The sequence below is a fragment of the Lepidochelys kempii genome, chromosome 6 (genome assembly GCF_965140285.1).
Source record: "Lepidochelys kempii isolate rLepKem1 chromosome 6, rLepKem1.hap1, whole genome shotgun sequence".
Taxonomy (NCBI): domain Eukaryota; kingdom Metazoa; phylum Chordata; order Testudines; family Cheloniidae; genus Lepidochelys; species Lepidochelys kempii.
Window position 1 is genome coordinate 17,937,372 of NC_136385.1, and position 17,869 is coordinate 17,955,240.

Below are 17,869 nucleotides of genomic sequence, written 5' to 3' on the forward strand. Positions count from 1 at the left end.
CAAACAGTCCAGAGATAAAGGATCTTCCTTTGAATCAGTACTTATAGCTTCTTCTCCACACAACAATCAGAGACATGTTCTTACTCACACAATGGCCAATTGCTTTGAATTTCGCACTCTTCATTTGCATTCAATGAGCTATTTAATTACAAGCTTAGACATATTATAACTGCCTGCCTTTACATTATAATAAGAATAGATACATGAAAAGAATACAAGTAACATTCCATTCGTTTCATGAAGTTCTAACATCTGAATACACTCTTAGATTAACACACACTTTGATCTAGGTCTATTTAATTACCAGGCATGCGTAATGCAAATGTAATGTAATAGTAAACAACAAGATCTAGTTAGGCAAAAACAATGCAATTAACATCTCCTTTGATCTCTATTAACACACAAGTGAATTGGCCTGAATATATAGTAATACATTTAACTCCTTTGATAGTCACACACAAGTGAATGGGCCTATGGCTCTGGCCTGGCTTTGTCAGCATCACACCTGCCACCAGGAGTTATGTGAGCCCTTCACACCAGGGTCCCGCATTCTCCCCCCCATGCCATGGGCTGTGTGCATGCCCCTATTCTCCCATCTATACATCCCCATTCCCTCTTCCATCCCTCCTCCATATTATTTTTTTCTGGGAGATGAGTCATTCAGGTGGCCAACATCTTAAACTCCACTAGGATGCCAGGAACTTCATTTGTCCCTCATATTCAGTTGACTGATTTCCCCTCAAATCAAAAGGGTTCTGGCCATTGGTGCCCAGGGCACCACCTGAAATTTTGGAATTGATCAGATGAGGCATTTAAAAGTTATCCCATTACAGACAGAGAGACAGACAGAGAAATGGCACCAAGCGGAGTGTAAGGGCATCGCATGCCTGGCCAAAAAGTGACATTTCTAGGCCTTTTTTTTTATCCCTTGGAGAGGGCAGCATCCACCACTTCCCTTCCTCGCCCATCCCCCCAGCGTAAATGGAGAAAATTTCTCTCATCAATAGCCAGCAAAGCTCAGTACGGATGCACAGGGGCAGCCTCTTCCCCATGGTGGAAACTGAGGTGGGCTAGACAGAAATGTGGAGGGCTGCGCTATATATCTTGTGGGCACACGTACATATTTATTTGTCTAACAATGCGCACTTTAATGTCTCTTTTATCCATGTTATCCTCAAAAGGAGAATAAAAATATACACAGATCAGTTTTAAACTTTATCTATGGCAGCTACCTGGGACAACATTTATTCACAAAAAATCAATAGGAAAAGATAATTGTACTTAGGATGCTCCTCTCTCAAAACCTCGTCTCACACTCCTGTAAACCATTTCTCATTTAAATTTCTTTGAAAATTCTTGATAATTATACACAAAATAAATCAACGTCAGTCAAACATGGCATTTTAGAATTTCATTTTATGAAGCTCCTGGTTGGCCTGAACTGGGACTTATACAGTATCTGGCTAACAAGCAAATGAGATCAGGCAAAAATCGTAGGACAGTAAATAGTCAAATCATCGGCATTTATATGTCAGTGAAAGTCAGGGCAGTGAAGCTCAGCCTTGGCTGTCACAGCTCACTTAAAGCAATTTTAAAATCATGTTTGGCTACAACAGGAATTACTGAAATGTTCATTCACATCTTTATAGACACTTTCATCCAGAAGGATCCATTTGGATGTTACAGACAGGAGGGAGCAGGGGGGAGGAAACCCAGGCAAGCATTACCCAAAAAGGCAGTATGTGACATTCCAGCTGGGACCACAGATTTCTTAGCACCACTAACTACCTTCCCTGGCTTCTCCCCACAGCACCCCCATGCAGAAGGGTAGCAGGCAATCACAGGGCAAATAGCCAATGCACCATGGCTTCTTAGCCTTACTACCCTGGATGAGATATGTGTGCGGGGCAGTGAGCAGAGCAGAGAGAAAGACCATTCCCAGGGATGGGGTGGGTTTCCCATGGAGCCTCAGTGTCTGTTGGGTTTGTGGGGATTCCCTTTGAAACCTCAGGGTCTTTTGGGGTTGCCGGCTGCATCCCTCCCTTCCCCATTACATTATGCTGCAAACCTCCCTCATTGGTGTTTCTGAAGTACTTTTTCCCGCCCATGTGTTACCCCAGAGAAGGCGAGCATCAGGGCCAGGCTGTTTGGTGTCAGATTAGCCATAAAAGCACAGGATATTGATCCTCTAAATAGCAGAAGTGGATGGCTGGCATTCGGGGGCTCTTGGAGGGAACACTCATGTGGGAAAGGTTTGCAGGTCACTGGATGGTACCACTGTATCAGCAAAATGCAGTGGTGAGGACAAATTGGGATTTTGGCGATTTGCTCCTGAAGACAGAGGTGCAGAATTTCCACATCTGGGTCTTTCCCGCCTTCTTTAATTTTGCCATACATCGATATGTGATGTGAAATGTGATGTGATGTGAAACGTGAAATAGCATTGTTTCTTTATCTGTTTGGAAGCTGCAACCTGTGTCTGATATTAAAAGAGAATCAACATTACATTTAATGGAAATTAACTTCTGTAACTTTCCATTCACAAAAGAGTTTCTCGGCCTGTTTTTGATTTCAATGTAAAGGCTTCCTTTAGGCTCTCCAGTGCCTGTTCTTTGGTTATTTCACCCCAGTCCTCAGGGAGATGGGCAGGGAGAGCATCAAACTCCTCAGCAAACTGGTGATTGAATTCCTTGAAAACAAACTTCCAGTAATCGGAAGCTGTGATGCTGGGATCTGGCTGGATAAGCCAGTCTGGAAAAAATTTGCCATAATCTTTATAAGGATGAAACTCCCCTTTTGTCTCCAAACATCTGAATGTTTTATTTGAATCCACAGAAGAGGAGCATATATCAGAGACAAGTATTCTTGTTTTATTCCACCGATATGTCCCTAGTCCTTCAGGTCGGTGCACTGAAGCAAAATGCTCGTTATGCGCAGGAGCTCCTGCTTCACAGGGGACTTTACAGAACGGACACTGCTTCCCACAGCCAAACACTCGCTTGAAGATTTCATCCTGGGGCTTCACTGCAAGTTTTGAGAGTTTTGACTGAATTTCCAGATTTTCAAAAGTGGATAAAATTTGTTTTTCCAGATCAGGAATAAACTGTTCTATAAAAGCTGAAAATTGGTCTGCACTTGCTGTGTTTTTAAACAGTATCACTTCTAAGCTATCCCTGGGAATGACTAGATCCTGCTGCAGCTTTTCACACAAATTGTCTAAAAAGGCAGAGACTGTCTTAGTCCTCTCACCTTTGGAGTATTTCAGAACATGGCTGAATTTATTAATTATTGGGGAGAAAATCCTTTTCTCCAAATCTCCCAAACTCGCCTTCTCTTTGTAGAGCATTAACAAGTGTCTCTGTATCCAGGTTTTGATAAAATCTACATAATTCCTTGTGTATTGCACATAAGTGTTAAAGTCATTTTCTTCCAACAGCTGCTTCAGAACAAAGAATTGGAAAAATCTCCGGTTGCTGTACTCAACAGACCGTTCACTGCTGAGAATGTCATCCACGATTTCTGTCCCAAGTCTCTTGTTCACATAGTCCACCAGGGCAGGTCTCAGACACTGATCACAGAAATTCCAGGCCCTGTCCTGACACTCATCTTCTCTAAGTACAGAGCTTTGAACGTGGAGAGATACTGAGGTTTCAGTTTCCCCAGACGCTGCAGAGGATCATTTTCTTTAATGAATTCTTCATGCATCGTCTGAAATGCACGAGCTTCATCCCCCAAAATGTGAAGCTTCAGGTCAACTGCAAAGCAGGCGGTGGTGTGAAGGTTTTGAACATCAGCCTGCTGAAGCCACTCGTTAATCATCCGCAACAACTCTCTGCAATAAGTTTCATCATAATCTGCTTTGCCATTTACTTTTCCATCAGTGTAACTATTGCACTCTTCTATTAAAGATTTAGCTAAAGCCTCTGTTTTATGCCAGCATTCCTGTGTCAAGAATTCTTTCACACCTGATATTTATGGTTTGTAACCTCTGAACACTTTTAAGTCTAAGTATTCCTTTTTCATTTTGAAATTTTTTGTTTAATAAGCACACAAGCTTTTGGCATCTTGTAACATCTTCCAGACTGCACTGCCCCTGTCCGCTAGGTCTCTTCTCAGCTGGAACTCCACATCTTCAAATATGTTGCGTCTCTATAAAGGAATAAGTGATAATTCTGACAATGTTTCTGTCCACATGTTCTCCAATTCCTCTTCCAGTTCATCATTATTTAATTTGCAGTTGCTTTTCCTGCAATGGTTCAGAAGCCCATCCACTTTCTCTTCAATTTTTCTCTTGTACTTTGACAGCATAGCATCTGTTTTGTGTTGGCCTTTTTTAATATGAATCGCTTCTTGCCACTTGCTGAATGAATAACTCTCCAGTTCATTCCTGAGACTATTGGCACTTCTTCTAAAATCTTCTTTGTACTTTTCTATCAGGTGCAGATTTGCTGTTCCACTTTCAAAATACTGTTGTAAATGATTCAAAATCTTCTCTGCTTCTTGCCTCAGTTTTTCCTGTGCCTCACTCTTTAGTCTGATTGAAACATTAGTGTCTAGTTTATCTGGTGGCTGATTTTGGATGAAAGTTTCCTTTTCAGATACCCAGAAATGTATCTCCTTCCGAAAACCCCATTCCCACTCTGCATACTTCACAGACAGCTGGTTATAGGCTTCATCAACAAGGCTGTTTCTAAAGCTGAAAATGAAGTTCTCATGTTTTACAGCATTCCACAGGCTCCTCACCCATGCAAGAAATAGGGGAATGTCATTGGGAGTTCTCTCTTTTGAACAATCTTTCAGAAATTCAAACAAATATTTCTTTAATTCATAAACCTTTTGACTGTATCCCAAATTCACTGGAGCCATGGGGGGGACTCCGTGCCACAGAGCAGGAATGTACCAATTGTGTTTTTCCAGATCATAATCCATAATATCAGAAAAGTTCATCTCTTTGCATTTCTTTTCCATGTTGGCTGCAGCTTTGGTCATTTCATTCAACTGTTCCAGGAGGTGTTTCCTGTCCCTCATGTTTTGTTCATGTGCAGACACATCACTGACGTTCTGATGCACAAACTGGCAGTTGGTTTTTTTCCCGATTTTCTCCATTCTGAGAAATGCATGGACCACAATTTGCAGAACATCTTTCATTTCAGTGGCATTCTCCATGGCCATGTTAAAAATCGTTATGTCACTCAGTCCAATCACTAGGGTGGCCAGCTCATTGTCATGTTGATAACTATCCTCCAGCTTGGCCAGTTCGGGGGCTTTCAAGCCTTCTGTGTCTATCACCAGGATGAAATCACAGCCCAGTTCCTGCTGAAAGTTCTCTGCCACTTTAATGAGTAATGTGAAGGCTCCTCGTGTACATCGGCCACTGCTCACTGCAAACTGCAGGCCGAACATGGTGTTGAGGAGGGTGGATTTCCCAGTGCTCTGTACTCCCAGCACCCTCAGAACCAGGATTTTGGACCTTCCCCCCAGCTTGGCATGAAGCTGACTCAGAACATCTGTTACCCACTGCAGTGAGATGTTGGAAACGTCTCCATCAATGATCTCCATGGGAAACCCTTCCAGCATGAGATCAGCTGCTATGCCTGGGAGATGGGTGAATTGCCTTTGGCTTTCTGCCATTTTACCTTCTTTAACCATTGAGCATTCCGCTTCATAAAACTGCCCCAACTCACACATGAAATGCTGCACTCCTAAGGAACTGGCAGAGATTAATTTGTCTAACTCTGCAAACATGTTGGGGTCATCTTTTGAGTTTTTTGCATTTCTCTTTATATTGATCCCATAGTTTAGAAAGATTCTCCCTAGTAATGTGATCCAGGCCAAACTTCATCCATTTCAGGAAGTAATGTTTCTCCATGGGAGGTAGTAGTCTTATTCCAGTAATAAATGTAATCAAACCATCAGTAAGGTCATGTTTATTCTGCTGAGCATGTAAATCCATTAATTTCTTTTTCAGCTGAGATTTATATTTCTCAAGTGGGGTGTCTCCTTACTTTCTCATTCTGCACAGCTCTTTTTCCACTTCAGCCAAGTTTCTCCATGTCTCCCCTTGGAGTCTCAGCTTTTCCCTCTTGTACTTTGCCACATCTTTGATTTGTGCAGTGATTTCCTTTGCATATGTGTTTGGGGTCTGACATTCCTTGTTATCCTCATCTACCTGGATGCCTAATTGACGTGCTGTCTCAGCCATGGCTTCTATACTCACTCTCTTGGGAGAAGATTTCATTATGGCTGCTATTGCAGACTGCAGAACTTTTACAAATTGTGCCTTATTTGTGGTACCTCCTTTCCACAGCACATGTGACTTGTTCAGTTTCAGCATCGAGGCTAACTTTTTCAGGAATTCCAGCGTTTCCTTGGCTTTCCCAGCCTGATTATTGAAGTGAAGCAGTATTTAGTGGCTGATCCCTGCAGAGATGATAACAGCGCATATTCTCTCTCACTGATGCTCTCAGTAACTATGAACACTGCTGAGGAGATCTCTGTTAAAAAGCTAAACTGCACCCAATGCGACTCAATATCTCCAAGCAGATTTGTAACCGCGACAGGTTCTGGGAAAAGATCTGAATTCCCCATCCCACCAGGGAAATACCAGGAAATCTCAACCAGCCCATCTGCGATTGCCCGTGGGACGTTCCCAGACTCCATGTCCCAGTGGACAAAGAAATTGTGGTGCTGCTGGGAGGGGCTGAGAACCTCATTGAGGAGGTGGGACTTGGAGAAGCTGCAGCTCCCCATCCGCACAAAGGAAATGGTTGGCATTGACGTGAGCACCAGGCTCTCCTCTCTGAACCCTCTGCTCTCTGCCAGGGAGTGCGGCCTCCACTTCCTCACCATGTCCCTCATGGCCCACAGCAGTAGGGTGCACTTGGGGGTGTCGAGGGCAGGTAGCAGCAGAGGGAGGGCAAACTGGCACATGGACATTTTGGACAGGATCTCCTGCTGTAGGAAACTGTCTGAGGAAAGCAGAATGGCACAGAGAACATCAAGGGGGTGCAGGGAATCACTGGTGTCTGTGTCACTGAGAAAAGAAAAATCTTCAGGAATATCCAGCTCTTCTTTGTCCATAGTTAGTGTTTGATCAGTGGGTGCCCTGTGCTCAAGGCTTGTGCTTCTTGCCATCCCATTCAGAGCCATGAGCTTCCTGAGGAAATGCCAAGGTAAATCTCCTGTTGTCTGAGGAGGGCAGTTCTTTAGACTTTCTGGTGTGATTTCCAGGACATCTCTCAGCTTTAGTTTCCTGCTTCTGTATTTCTCCATTTCTAACTTTGACTCGATGTACTGAAGGGCTTTTGGTCTCTCTGCAGAAAGGTAATACAACATAAACACTTTGTTAAACTGAAAATGTTTTCAGGTAGAACTCTTACTTTGGTATTAGGGCCATAATGTGAAGGAATTGCAATTATTAAACAAAAATCATGGAGGTCTGCATGCTCATTATAAGTGACAACCACTTAGAGGGGTCGTGTAGCTGGAGTACTGAAGCACCATTTATCTGGTACAACCTTCACAGATTTGACCCAACTGTCACACTCTCAGTCATCCTAACTGAAATGCCACACTTATGGAGAGCTATGGAAATTCTTTCAGACAGGTCATGTATTCAACTAGAAATGTGGTTTTGGTTGGCCTAAAATTATTGCAATTTTGATATGAGAGGTTTCAGCCATTCATAAAATGGCCAGAGAAGAAGGAGGAGGTGGTGCTGCTGTTCCCTCCCCCAGTCCTCCCATAACATATAGCCCAGTGGATGTGGGAAAGCCAAGTTTGAAATCCTGCTCTGAAACAGGCCCCAAATTAACTTTTCTGAGTCACCAAAAATTTCAAAATATTTTAGATTTGGTTTGACGCAAACTAAATATTGTTTTTTAATGGTTTTTTTTTTTGGAACCACCACCAAACCAAACAAACAATTATTCATCTAGCTCTGCTCAGTTGCAATGCAGGCAATCCTTCAGGCAATGCATAAATTCTTCCTTCTTTCCACCTCCCTTGTTTACTACTTCACCTGTTGGTGTTCTTGTCACCACTTTTCTTCTCAGTACATCACACTAGGGCAGAAAGTGAGGATGAATATGCAGTCAGCTTAATGGCCCACACTAGCAGCATATTCTACCCAGGAGACAGATCCGCAAATGTTACAAAGGCTGAATGATGACTAGAAATTGTAGCAACCAGCATGGAACTTAGAGGGAGGGTCACAAGTTGCAGGAGGGAAGAGTATGGAGAAAGCACCAGCAGGTCAGTCTGTGTGCACATGGCTCGAATGCTAAGCTCCAAGTGCTGCAGCTCTGTAAATAGTTGCTTGAACGAAGGGCTGGCTTAGTTTAATAAGACTGGATCCTCACAGAGGAAAAGATTGATGGATGAAATTGAAGCAAATTGAGAACAAACAGACAAAGGCGTATAATTTAAATAACACCAATATCTTGAACACTAGAGGTGTAGAAGCATTCGATGACAAAGTCTGTGAGTACGCTGTTCGAACATTATGCCAAGATGACCAGGCTCATATATGGTGATGAGGATAGAGCCATTGCAAAAACATGCAAGATGGAGTATTTAGGAAGAAAGGGGAGGATCATTTAAATATGTGCCTATAGAATTCAGTACCATGGCTTCAGAGAGATCTTTCTCATACCTGAGCGAGAAGATGCAATAGAGAAGCTTGAACCAAGCAATTCCCCTGGGCTGGACCCCATCTGTGACCATGAGCTAAAGCACTTTGGGAAGAAGGCTAGAGCCAGGTTGTTGGACATCAGAAATTACTCAAGCATAAAAAAGGAAGGTACCTAAATTGATGGAAATCACCAGTTACTGTTTCTCTGAAATCCGGCAAGGATCCCTCTTTTCCAGGCAGCTATTGGCTTATATCTTTAACCAGTCTCCTTTGCAATATAATGGAAAGAACAGTACAGTCAAGGCTTCTATGGTGGCTTCTAAAAGAAGGAAAGGTAGAACCTACCCAAATGGCTTATGGGCCTTTGCACTCAATGACAGACTTGCTGGTGGCCTTCTGGCAGCCTCTTAGCAATGGCTTCCAGAAAAAGCCACCGCAGTCATCAACAGGAGTCTGTTTTTAAACTCAGTGCAACATTTAATGGAGTCTGGCGTAATAGGCAGTGAGATGGGAGTTTGGTAAAATGCACCTCTGGATAAGAGGTTTCCTACCATACAGGAAAAAAACCCACTAAGACTAAGTTATACTCCTTCAAAGACCATGAGGCCAGGATTTCTTCAGGGCTCAGTATTAAGTCCTGGTGTTTTTTTGCTGCTCTCCTCTGGTCTGTCAGACTACCTGAAATGATTTGAATACACCTATGCAGACGATGTTGCACTTCATACCATGGGTCTTGAAAAAGATATATGGAGAATGGATTGAATGAGGACTTAGAAATCATAACTAGATGGGCAACACAACATAAATTCAAGCTCAATCCAGCAAAAACAAAGTCCACCTACTTTACCATAATTATAGGAGGTTCAACTACAGACCAATCTTCACACTGGCTGGAGAAGGTATTGCTGTTGAGAAAAATCTGCTATACCTTAAAGTGACATTGACACTGTACTCATGTTTGGACCACAGGTCAAAAAGTTGGCAGCCAAAGCAAAGAAGAGATTGGCTCTTCTATAATGTATTGCAGGTACCAACTGGGGTTCACATGTTTGAACACTAAAAACAACATGCTGCTCAATATCTCATCCAATACTTGAATAACTCTTACCTGTCTGGTCACATAGTGCTCTCAGTAACCTTGCCAAGATCAATGTTGTGCAGTCATCTGCAATTCACACACTAACTGGAGGTGTAAGATCCACTCCAACAGCAATTTGTAAAAAGAGTTTTTGATGTTCAACCACTTGAGAATCATAGAGAAGAATAGCTATTTTGGTATGGAAATTATCTCATTCCCTATCTGAATGTCATCACTGTTCAGGTCTGTTCAGAAACTGGAAAACCAACTTAAGGCTGAAAAGATCCTCTTGTTTCCAGAAGTGCACAAAGGCTACTGGAGAAACAGAAACACTTGATGATGCTATGAGGGTAGAGTGTGTGAAGCAACATGTACACCCACTAATCCCTCCACATGAATCTATTTACTTTAATAAATATCTCTCCCTTTGGGAACCTTGCTCAAAGGAACATACGGAGTTGGCCACCCTAAAGAAAATTGTAGGAAAGCCCATTGAACAGTATCAGTCACAAGGCAAACAGATTCATCGGTACACTGATGGTTCATCAAATAAATCCTTTAAGAATGGTGGCTGTGGATGAAGAATGTCTTCATCCAGGACCCTAGTGGAGAACATACTCATGGCACCACAAGAAATAAACAGAGCAGAAATAGAGGCCAGTGTTGTGATCTTTGTTGACAGGTGTCGATCCTCAGTTCCTTTAGAAGAAACCAGAATGCTCTCATCAATGCAATGCATAAAGAGGTTTGGAGGATCAGAGAGAGAGGCAATAAATTAACTTTGGAATGGATTCTATCACATGTTGACATATACGGGAGTGAGATAGCTGATAACTGTCCAAAACTGGAAGATCGGAAATTCATGAAAAAACTCATACAGATACAGACAGACATCATCTTCCTTTCCAAATGCAGACAGATGGACATCATACCAAAAGGACTGAAGGTAAAAAATCCATTACAATCTATATACCACACAGACTATGCTGACAGCTTGTGCCACACGCTCTCAAAGAAACTGTGGAAGCACCTGATCAACATCCTCTACAGCAAAGAGGGAAAGATTAAGAATGAGCTCTCAAAACTGGATACTCTCATAAAAAAACAACCCTCCACACAAACTTCCTCGTGGCTGGAATTTACAAAAACTAGACAAGCCATTTACAACACACACTTTGCTTGTCTACAAAAGAAAAAAGTCACTAAACTATCTAAACTACTACATGCCACAAGGGGCCACAGCAATGGTTCCCTTAACCCACCCGGCAATATTGTTAATCTATCCAATTATACTCTTAGCCCTGCAGAAGAATCTGTCCTATGTCGGGGCCTCTCCTTCTGCCCCTCCACCCCCACGAACATGATACAGTTCTGCGGTGACCTAGAATCCTATTTTCAACGTCTCCGACTCAAGGAATATTTCCAACACACCTCTGAACAACATACTAATCCACAGAGACCTTCCTACCAACTCTACAAAAAGAAGGATTCTAGGTGGACTCCTCCTGAAGGTCGAAACAACAGACTGGACTTCTACATAGAGTGCTTCTGCCGACGTGCATGGGCTGAAATTGTTGAAAAGCAGCATCACTTGCCCCATAACCTCAGCCGTGCAGAACACAATGCCATCCACAGCCTCAGAAATAACTCTGACATCATAATCAAAAAGGCTGACAAAGGAGGTGCTGTTGTCATCAGGAATAGGTCAGAATATGAACAAGAGGCTGCCCGGCAGCTCTCTAACACCACTTTCTACAAGCCATTACCCTCTGATCCCACTGAGAGTTACCAAAAGAAACTACACCATTTGCTCAAGAAACTCCCTGAAAAAGCACAAGAACAAATCCGCACAGACACACCCCTGGAATCCCGACCAGGGGTATTCTATTTGCTACCCAAGATCCATAAAACTGGAAATCCTGGATGCCCCATCATCTGAGGCATTGGCACCCTGACAGCAGGATTGTCTGGCTATGTAGACTCCCTCCTCAGGCCCTACGCTACCAGCACTCCCAGCTATCTTCGAGACACCACTGACTTCCTGAGGAAACTGCAATCCATCGGTGATCTTCCTGAAAACACCATCCTGGCCACTATGGATGTAGAAGCCCTCAACACCAACATTCCACACAAAGATGGACTACAAGCCATCAGGAACATTATCCCCAATAATGTCACGGCCAACCTGGTGGCTGAACTTTGTGACTTTGTCCTCACCCATAACTATTTCACATTTGGGGACAATGTATACCTTCAGATCAGCGGCACTGCTATGGGTACCCGCATGGCCCCTCAGTATGCAAACATTTTTATGGCTGACTTAGAACAATGTTTCCTCAGCTCTCGTCCCCTATTGCCCCTACTCTACTTGCGCTATATTGATGACATCTTCATCATCTGGACCCATGGAAAAGTAGCCCTTGAGGAAGTCCACCATGATTTCAACAATTTCCATCCCACCATCAACCTCAGCCTGGACCCGTCCACACAAGAGATCCACTTCCTGGACACTCCGGTGCTAATAAGCGATGGTCACATAAACACCACCCTATACCGGAAACCTACTGACCGCTATTCCTACCTACATGACTCCAGCTTTCACCCAGACCACACCACACTATCCATTGTCTCCAGCCAAGCTCTACAATACAACTGTATTTGCTCCAAACCCTCAGACAGGGACAAACACCTACAAGATCTCTACCAAGCATTCTTACAACTACAATACCCACCTGCTGAAGTGAAGAAACAAATTGACAGAGACAGAAGAGTACCCAGACTTCACCTACTACAGGACAGGCCCAATGAGGAAAATAATAGAATGCCACTAGCCATCATCTTCAGCCCCCAACTAAAACCTCTCCAACGTATCATCAAGGATCTACAACCTATCCTGAGGGACGACCCATCACTCTCACAAATCTTGGGAGACAGGCCAGTCCTTGCCTACAGACAGTCTCCCAATCTGAGGCAAATACTCACCAGCAACCACACACCACACCACAGAACCACTAACCCAGGAACCTATCCTTGCAACAAAGCCCGTTGCCAACTGTGTCCACATATCTATCCAGGGGACACCATCATAGGGCCTAATCACATCAGCCACACTATCAGAGGCTCCTTTATCTGCACGTCTACCAATGTGATATATGCCATCATGTGCCAGCAATGCCCCTCTGCCATGTACATTGGCCAAACTGGACAGTCTCTACGTAAAAGATAAATGGACACAAATCAGATGTCAAGAATTATAACATTCAAAAACTGGTTGGAGAACACTTCAATCTCTCTGGTCACTCGATTACAGACCTAAAAGTGGCAAGTCTTCAACAGAACTAAGATGGAATATCAGCTGGCCCACCAGGGTTCCCCACCCTCCGCTGCTGGTAAAAGTTTCCGCCACTTGGTAGCTGGGTGGGACACAAGGGTGGGGAAATGCTCCCAGCACTGGCAGCTACTCCCCTGGTCATGGTGGGTTTTTTTGCAGCACTGGGAGAGCTCTTTTCCAGCGCTGGTGCTGCGACTACACAGCCACGTTAAAGCATTGCCACGCTTGGTCGTGAAGACATCCCCTAAGTCCAGACAAGGGTGAGGGCACAGTGCCCCTCTTGCTTTGCCTTCATTCAGATGGGAGGCAGTAATTTAGGGCAGGCATCTAACAGCAGAAAATTAATAGAACCCCACGATGGCTCAGCTGTGCTGGCTGACATGTTCTGTGTGAGAGAGCAGAGAACCACATCTCCATCCATTCTCCTCCCACCTTCAGCCATGGACACACAGTCCTTTCCTCCAGCTCTTGACACAGCTCCAGGGATTTATGCCTCTTCTTCCTGCCCCCTTGTCAAATTGAGAGAGAGGAAACTTGTCCCTGAAGCGGTTTCCAGAGCTCAGGTGCCAGTTCTGCTCTCCAAGAGCTTCTCCTGCGGCTTGTGGGCAGGGATGTCCTGCTCTGAGGGGCCAGTGCTGATGGGACACCTCCCCAGCTGCAAAGGAAGGTTACTGGGGGACAAGGAGAGGCCCTTCTGGCCTATGCTATGGAAGGACTGGGGGAGCAGGAATATCTGGGAGGACCATGGGAGAGAAGGAATGGTGGGGGCAGCTATAACCTCTGTAAATGCCCCCATCATTAATGTCACGCATCCTTAGTCAGGAGTTCTCTCCCTGATGATTGGCCCATGGTACAAGAGATCCTTTGTTCAATCACTGGGGATCCCCATCACTGATGATCTTTGTGAAAGGCAAAGGAGGCCTTTGCAGCTGAGCTAGGATCTGTGCTCTTTCTCCCTCCCCACCTACGACTGCAGTTTCTTCTTCTCTCCACCTCCTACAAGGAGGTCAAATATATCCCGTCCATTGATAGCCACCTTTGAAGTTCAGGTGTGGACAAAGCACCCTTTCAGTTAGGCTAAATATGGGAGCAATTAAATACCCCATGGTTTAGTGGGAGCAAAAACAACAGAACCCACCACCCAAGGCATGGACCAGCATGGCCTGAGTAGTAGGTGAGACAAGCAGGCTGAGGAGAACCCTAGGACTGATTGCAAAAATGCAGGAGCTGGGGAATGGATTTATGTTGCAGATAACTATCGAAAGGAATAAGGAAGCCAGCAGAAACCCAGAGAAGCCTTGGTAATGTGGCTGTGGAGGAAGCCAAGAAAAAGCCCTTTGTTAGGGCACAGGACTGGCTACAAGCAAGTTTGCATTTCTACTGTGTTCAGGGAAACAGAGCTGTGTGCACCTTCTTCTTAAGTAAACAAGATTGTACCAAGAAATATGGGACATTTATAATCAATTTCTCCTCTTAATGGAAACAACCTGGAGAGGCCCCGAATACTGCTAACCACTTGGGCCTAGAGGCAACACTATAAAGAAATACAGTACACACACAAAATGCCTTTAGCTTGAACTGCAACACAAAACCTTAACTCTGAATTCATATTTCCCCCGCACGAAAAGAATAGATCATGTATCTTCACATTTCTAGAAAGCTTATGTTAATGTTGCTGATGTCACAGTTAAAGTTTGTCTTACAGTTGGAGGTAGTGGGCAGTAGCCTGTGGAATCGCCAGGTCCATCAATAAGAGTGATTAACACAATCTGTGGGTTTTAAGGCTTGATAGAGAAGCCTCCGAGTCAAAGGCCAGCCATGCTCTCTGGTTTATTTGGGCAGATCCTCTGAAGCCTGCTTGTGACACCCGTCACCCACAGGGCCACAGACCCCCCAGTTGAGAACCACTGTGGTAGAATAGATCCCTGTCAGCCGAAAGAGCTGAGGCTTTGTCTTGAGTTTTCTACACTCAGTTACTGCGCTTGAGTCAGCCTCTCTCACATGAGAAGAGCCACACTGTGAATAAACAAAGGTCCTGCTGGGTCCAAACTGGCACTGCACTCACTCAGGTGGGGCACTAAGACTTTTAGGAGCTCATCCCAAGGCTCTTTGCACAGCAGTGAGCTGAGCCCCTCTATGGATTCTTTCCCAGTGGATGGTGGGAGAACTTGTCTGTCCTTTCTTGGGACACAGGGGGAAGAGTGGGAAGGCATTGGAGAATTAGAAGCACTCAAGTGCAGCTAGCTTGCATCCATACTACAGAAAGATCATGTTAGCTGGTGAGTTGTGCTAACTTAGTCTTTAGCCTGTGCCCCGAGGGGCCAGCTCACTTGAGTTATAAGCAGCACATCTTAAGGGTTTTTCTGTGTGGACAGGAGTCAAGTTAGGGCAATGCATAAGGTGTAGCTCGAGTTAACTCGGCATCTCCTTTTGAATCTGAGCAATATTATCTGCAGAATACAATGAAAATACTTCACTCTCACAAGCCCCATTCACACCTGGCAGTGCCAATCTCTTCTAACCATGTTCACTGCCACTATAGAACAAAGGGCGATAAGAGGACATTGTCTTGGGGAAGGTCTGTCTCCTCCGGCTCTCTGCTTTGTTGAAAGTGTAATTCCAACTCGGGATTTATGCCACCTTTCTCCCACAGCTTTGGGGCTCGCAGAGTCTGTGATTCCTGATTTAATACCTCCATCAAGATAAACAGAAGAGAAATAAGTTGTTTAATGACTAATTCTCTTCAATCACATCCTGTTTCGTATGTGTTTGTTTTATTCAATACACTGCACCTGCTGCCAGGGCCGGCCCACAACATTTTGGCACCTCAGGCATTAGGGGGACCAGATGTCCCAACTTTATAGGGCCAGTGCCGACTTTTGGGTCTTTTTCTTATATGGGTTCCTATTACCCCCCACCCCCGTCCTGATTTTTCACATTTGCTGTCTGGTCACCCTATCAGGCGCGGAGCTCAAATGACACCCCCATGCCCCCTTGCTTGGGCCAAAACTTTGAAAGGTCTCAATTCTGCCTTCTTTCCGTTCTACTCCGCCCATGGTACTGCTCTGCTACCTACCCCAATAAAGGAGAACTAACAACTTTAAATGCCTTGTTCAAAAATTGTCAGTACACTTTACTATGCAGACAAGAAAAGTTACATTTGCTGTTCAGGCATTTGAAAGTTAACACTGGCATTTTGATGTTTGAATAATCAAAGTGGTGCTTCCGTGCCTTCTTGGTTGCAGAGACTTGAACTGCTTCTGCTTCCTGAAGGTCCACAGTCTGGGCCAACTCATACTCTATTGAGATGGTTGCAAGGCCGACTAGCCTCTCCTGGGTCATTGTGGAGCGTAGATGTGTTTTTACTAATTTCAGCTTGGAGAAGCTGTGTTCTCCACTGGCAGCTGTTACAGGAAGTGTTAGAAGTATGCACAGAGCAACAAAAGAATTTGGAAAGAGGGTGGTCATCTTATTTGTGCATGTATATTCCAGAACAGCCTTTGGAGTTGATCCTGTTGAATGTATCTGAAAAGGGCTTTCAGTTCATCACCTATATCACTTGCATCAATATCGCACATGTCATCATGTGTCAACACGGTCTCTAGTGCCCTGCATTGCTGGTTTAGGTCTTCTTCAGGTACAGTGAGGAGTTTGGGAACATCCTACAACATCCCAAATATGCTGCTGTGATCCTTGAGCGGCATGAAACTTTCTGCAACTGATTGTATCACACAGTCTAGCACCCGGTTAAAGAATTCAGCTTTGAATTGTTGTTTGGGGCCTCTTATGAGATTATCCCGTGCCTCATATACAAAATGTCGTCTTCTTCGGTGACTCTTGAATGGGTGGGGAAATAGCTTCAGTGTGAAGCTCCTCTACCCATTTCTGCGCACTCTTCAGAATGTTTTGAAACCCCTCATCTGGCCGGAAGGAGTGTACGTGGCTGCAGCGGCAGAGGAGCCAGCCAACAGAGCTGGAGACAGGGGACTTTGAGGGGGAGTTCTGCTGGAGGAGAAGGACTGAGGTGAGAAGGCAAAGACAGACACAGAGGCAGCAGTGGTGGTGACCCAAGCCGTGAAGGACACAATGAAAACCTCATGTTTTCTTCCACACTATGGATAGAGACATCTTTAATGTTTTTAATGAAGTAAATACTCATGGGAACTGTGTGCTCATGGGAGACTTTAACTTCCCAGATATAGACTGGAGGACAAGTGCTAGTAATAAGAATAGGGCTCAGATTTTAATAGATGCGATAGCTGATGAATTTCCTTCATCAAGTAGTTGCTGAACCAACAAGTGGGGATGTCATTTTAGATTTGGGTTTGGTAAGTTGTGAGAACCTCCTAGAAGAAATGGTTGTAGGGGACACCCTTGGTTCCAGTGATCATGAGCTAATTCACCTTAACCTGAAGGGAAGGATAACAAAAAATAGATCTGTGAGTAGGGTTTTTGATTTCAAAAGGGCTAACTTTAAAAAAATTAAGGACATTAGTTAGGGAAGTGGATTGGACTGAAGAACTTATGGATCTAAAGGCAGAGGAGGCCTGGGATTCCTGCAAGTCAAAGTTGCAGAAGGTGTCAGAAGCCTGCATCCCAAGAAAGGGGGAAAAAATTCATAGGCAGGACTTGTAGACCAAGCTGGATGAGCAAGCATCTCAGAGAGGTGATTAAGACAAAGCAGAAAGTATACAGGGAGTGGAAGATGGGAGGGATCAGCAAGGAAAGCTACCTTATTGAGGTTAGAACATGTCGGGATAAAGTGAGAAAGGCTAAAAGCCATGTAGAGTTGGACCTTGCAAAGGGAATTAAAACAAACAGTAAAAAG

The 17,869-nt window shown here is 44.3% G+C and overlaps 1 protein-coding gene across 1 annotated transcript; it reads right to left on the reverse strand.

The window, feature by feature from the left end:
* Positions 1-4,149: 4,149 nt before the first annotated feature.
* Positions 4,150-5,869, reverse strand: LOC140913572 (interferon-induced very large GTPase 1-like). Its single transcript, XM_078853436.1, is given in 2 exon segments — positions 4,150-5,773; positions 5,775-5,869. Coding segments are annotated over 2 exon segments (1,719 nt in total).
* Between the last annotated feature and the right edge of the window lie 12,000 nt (positions 5,870-17,869).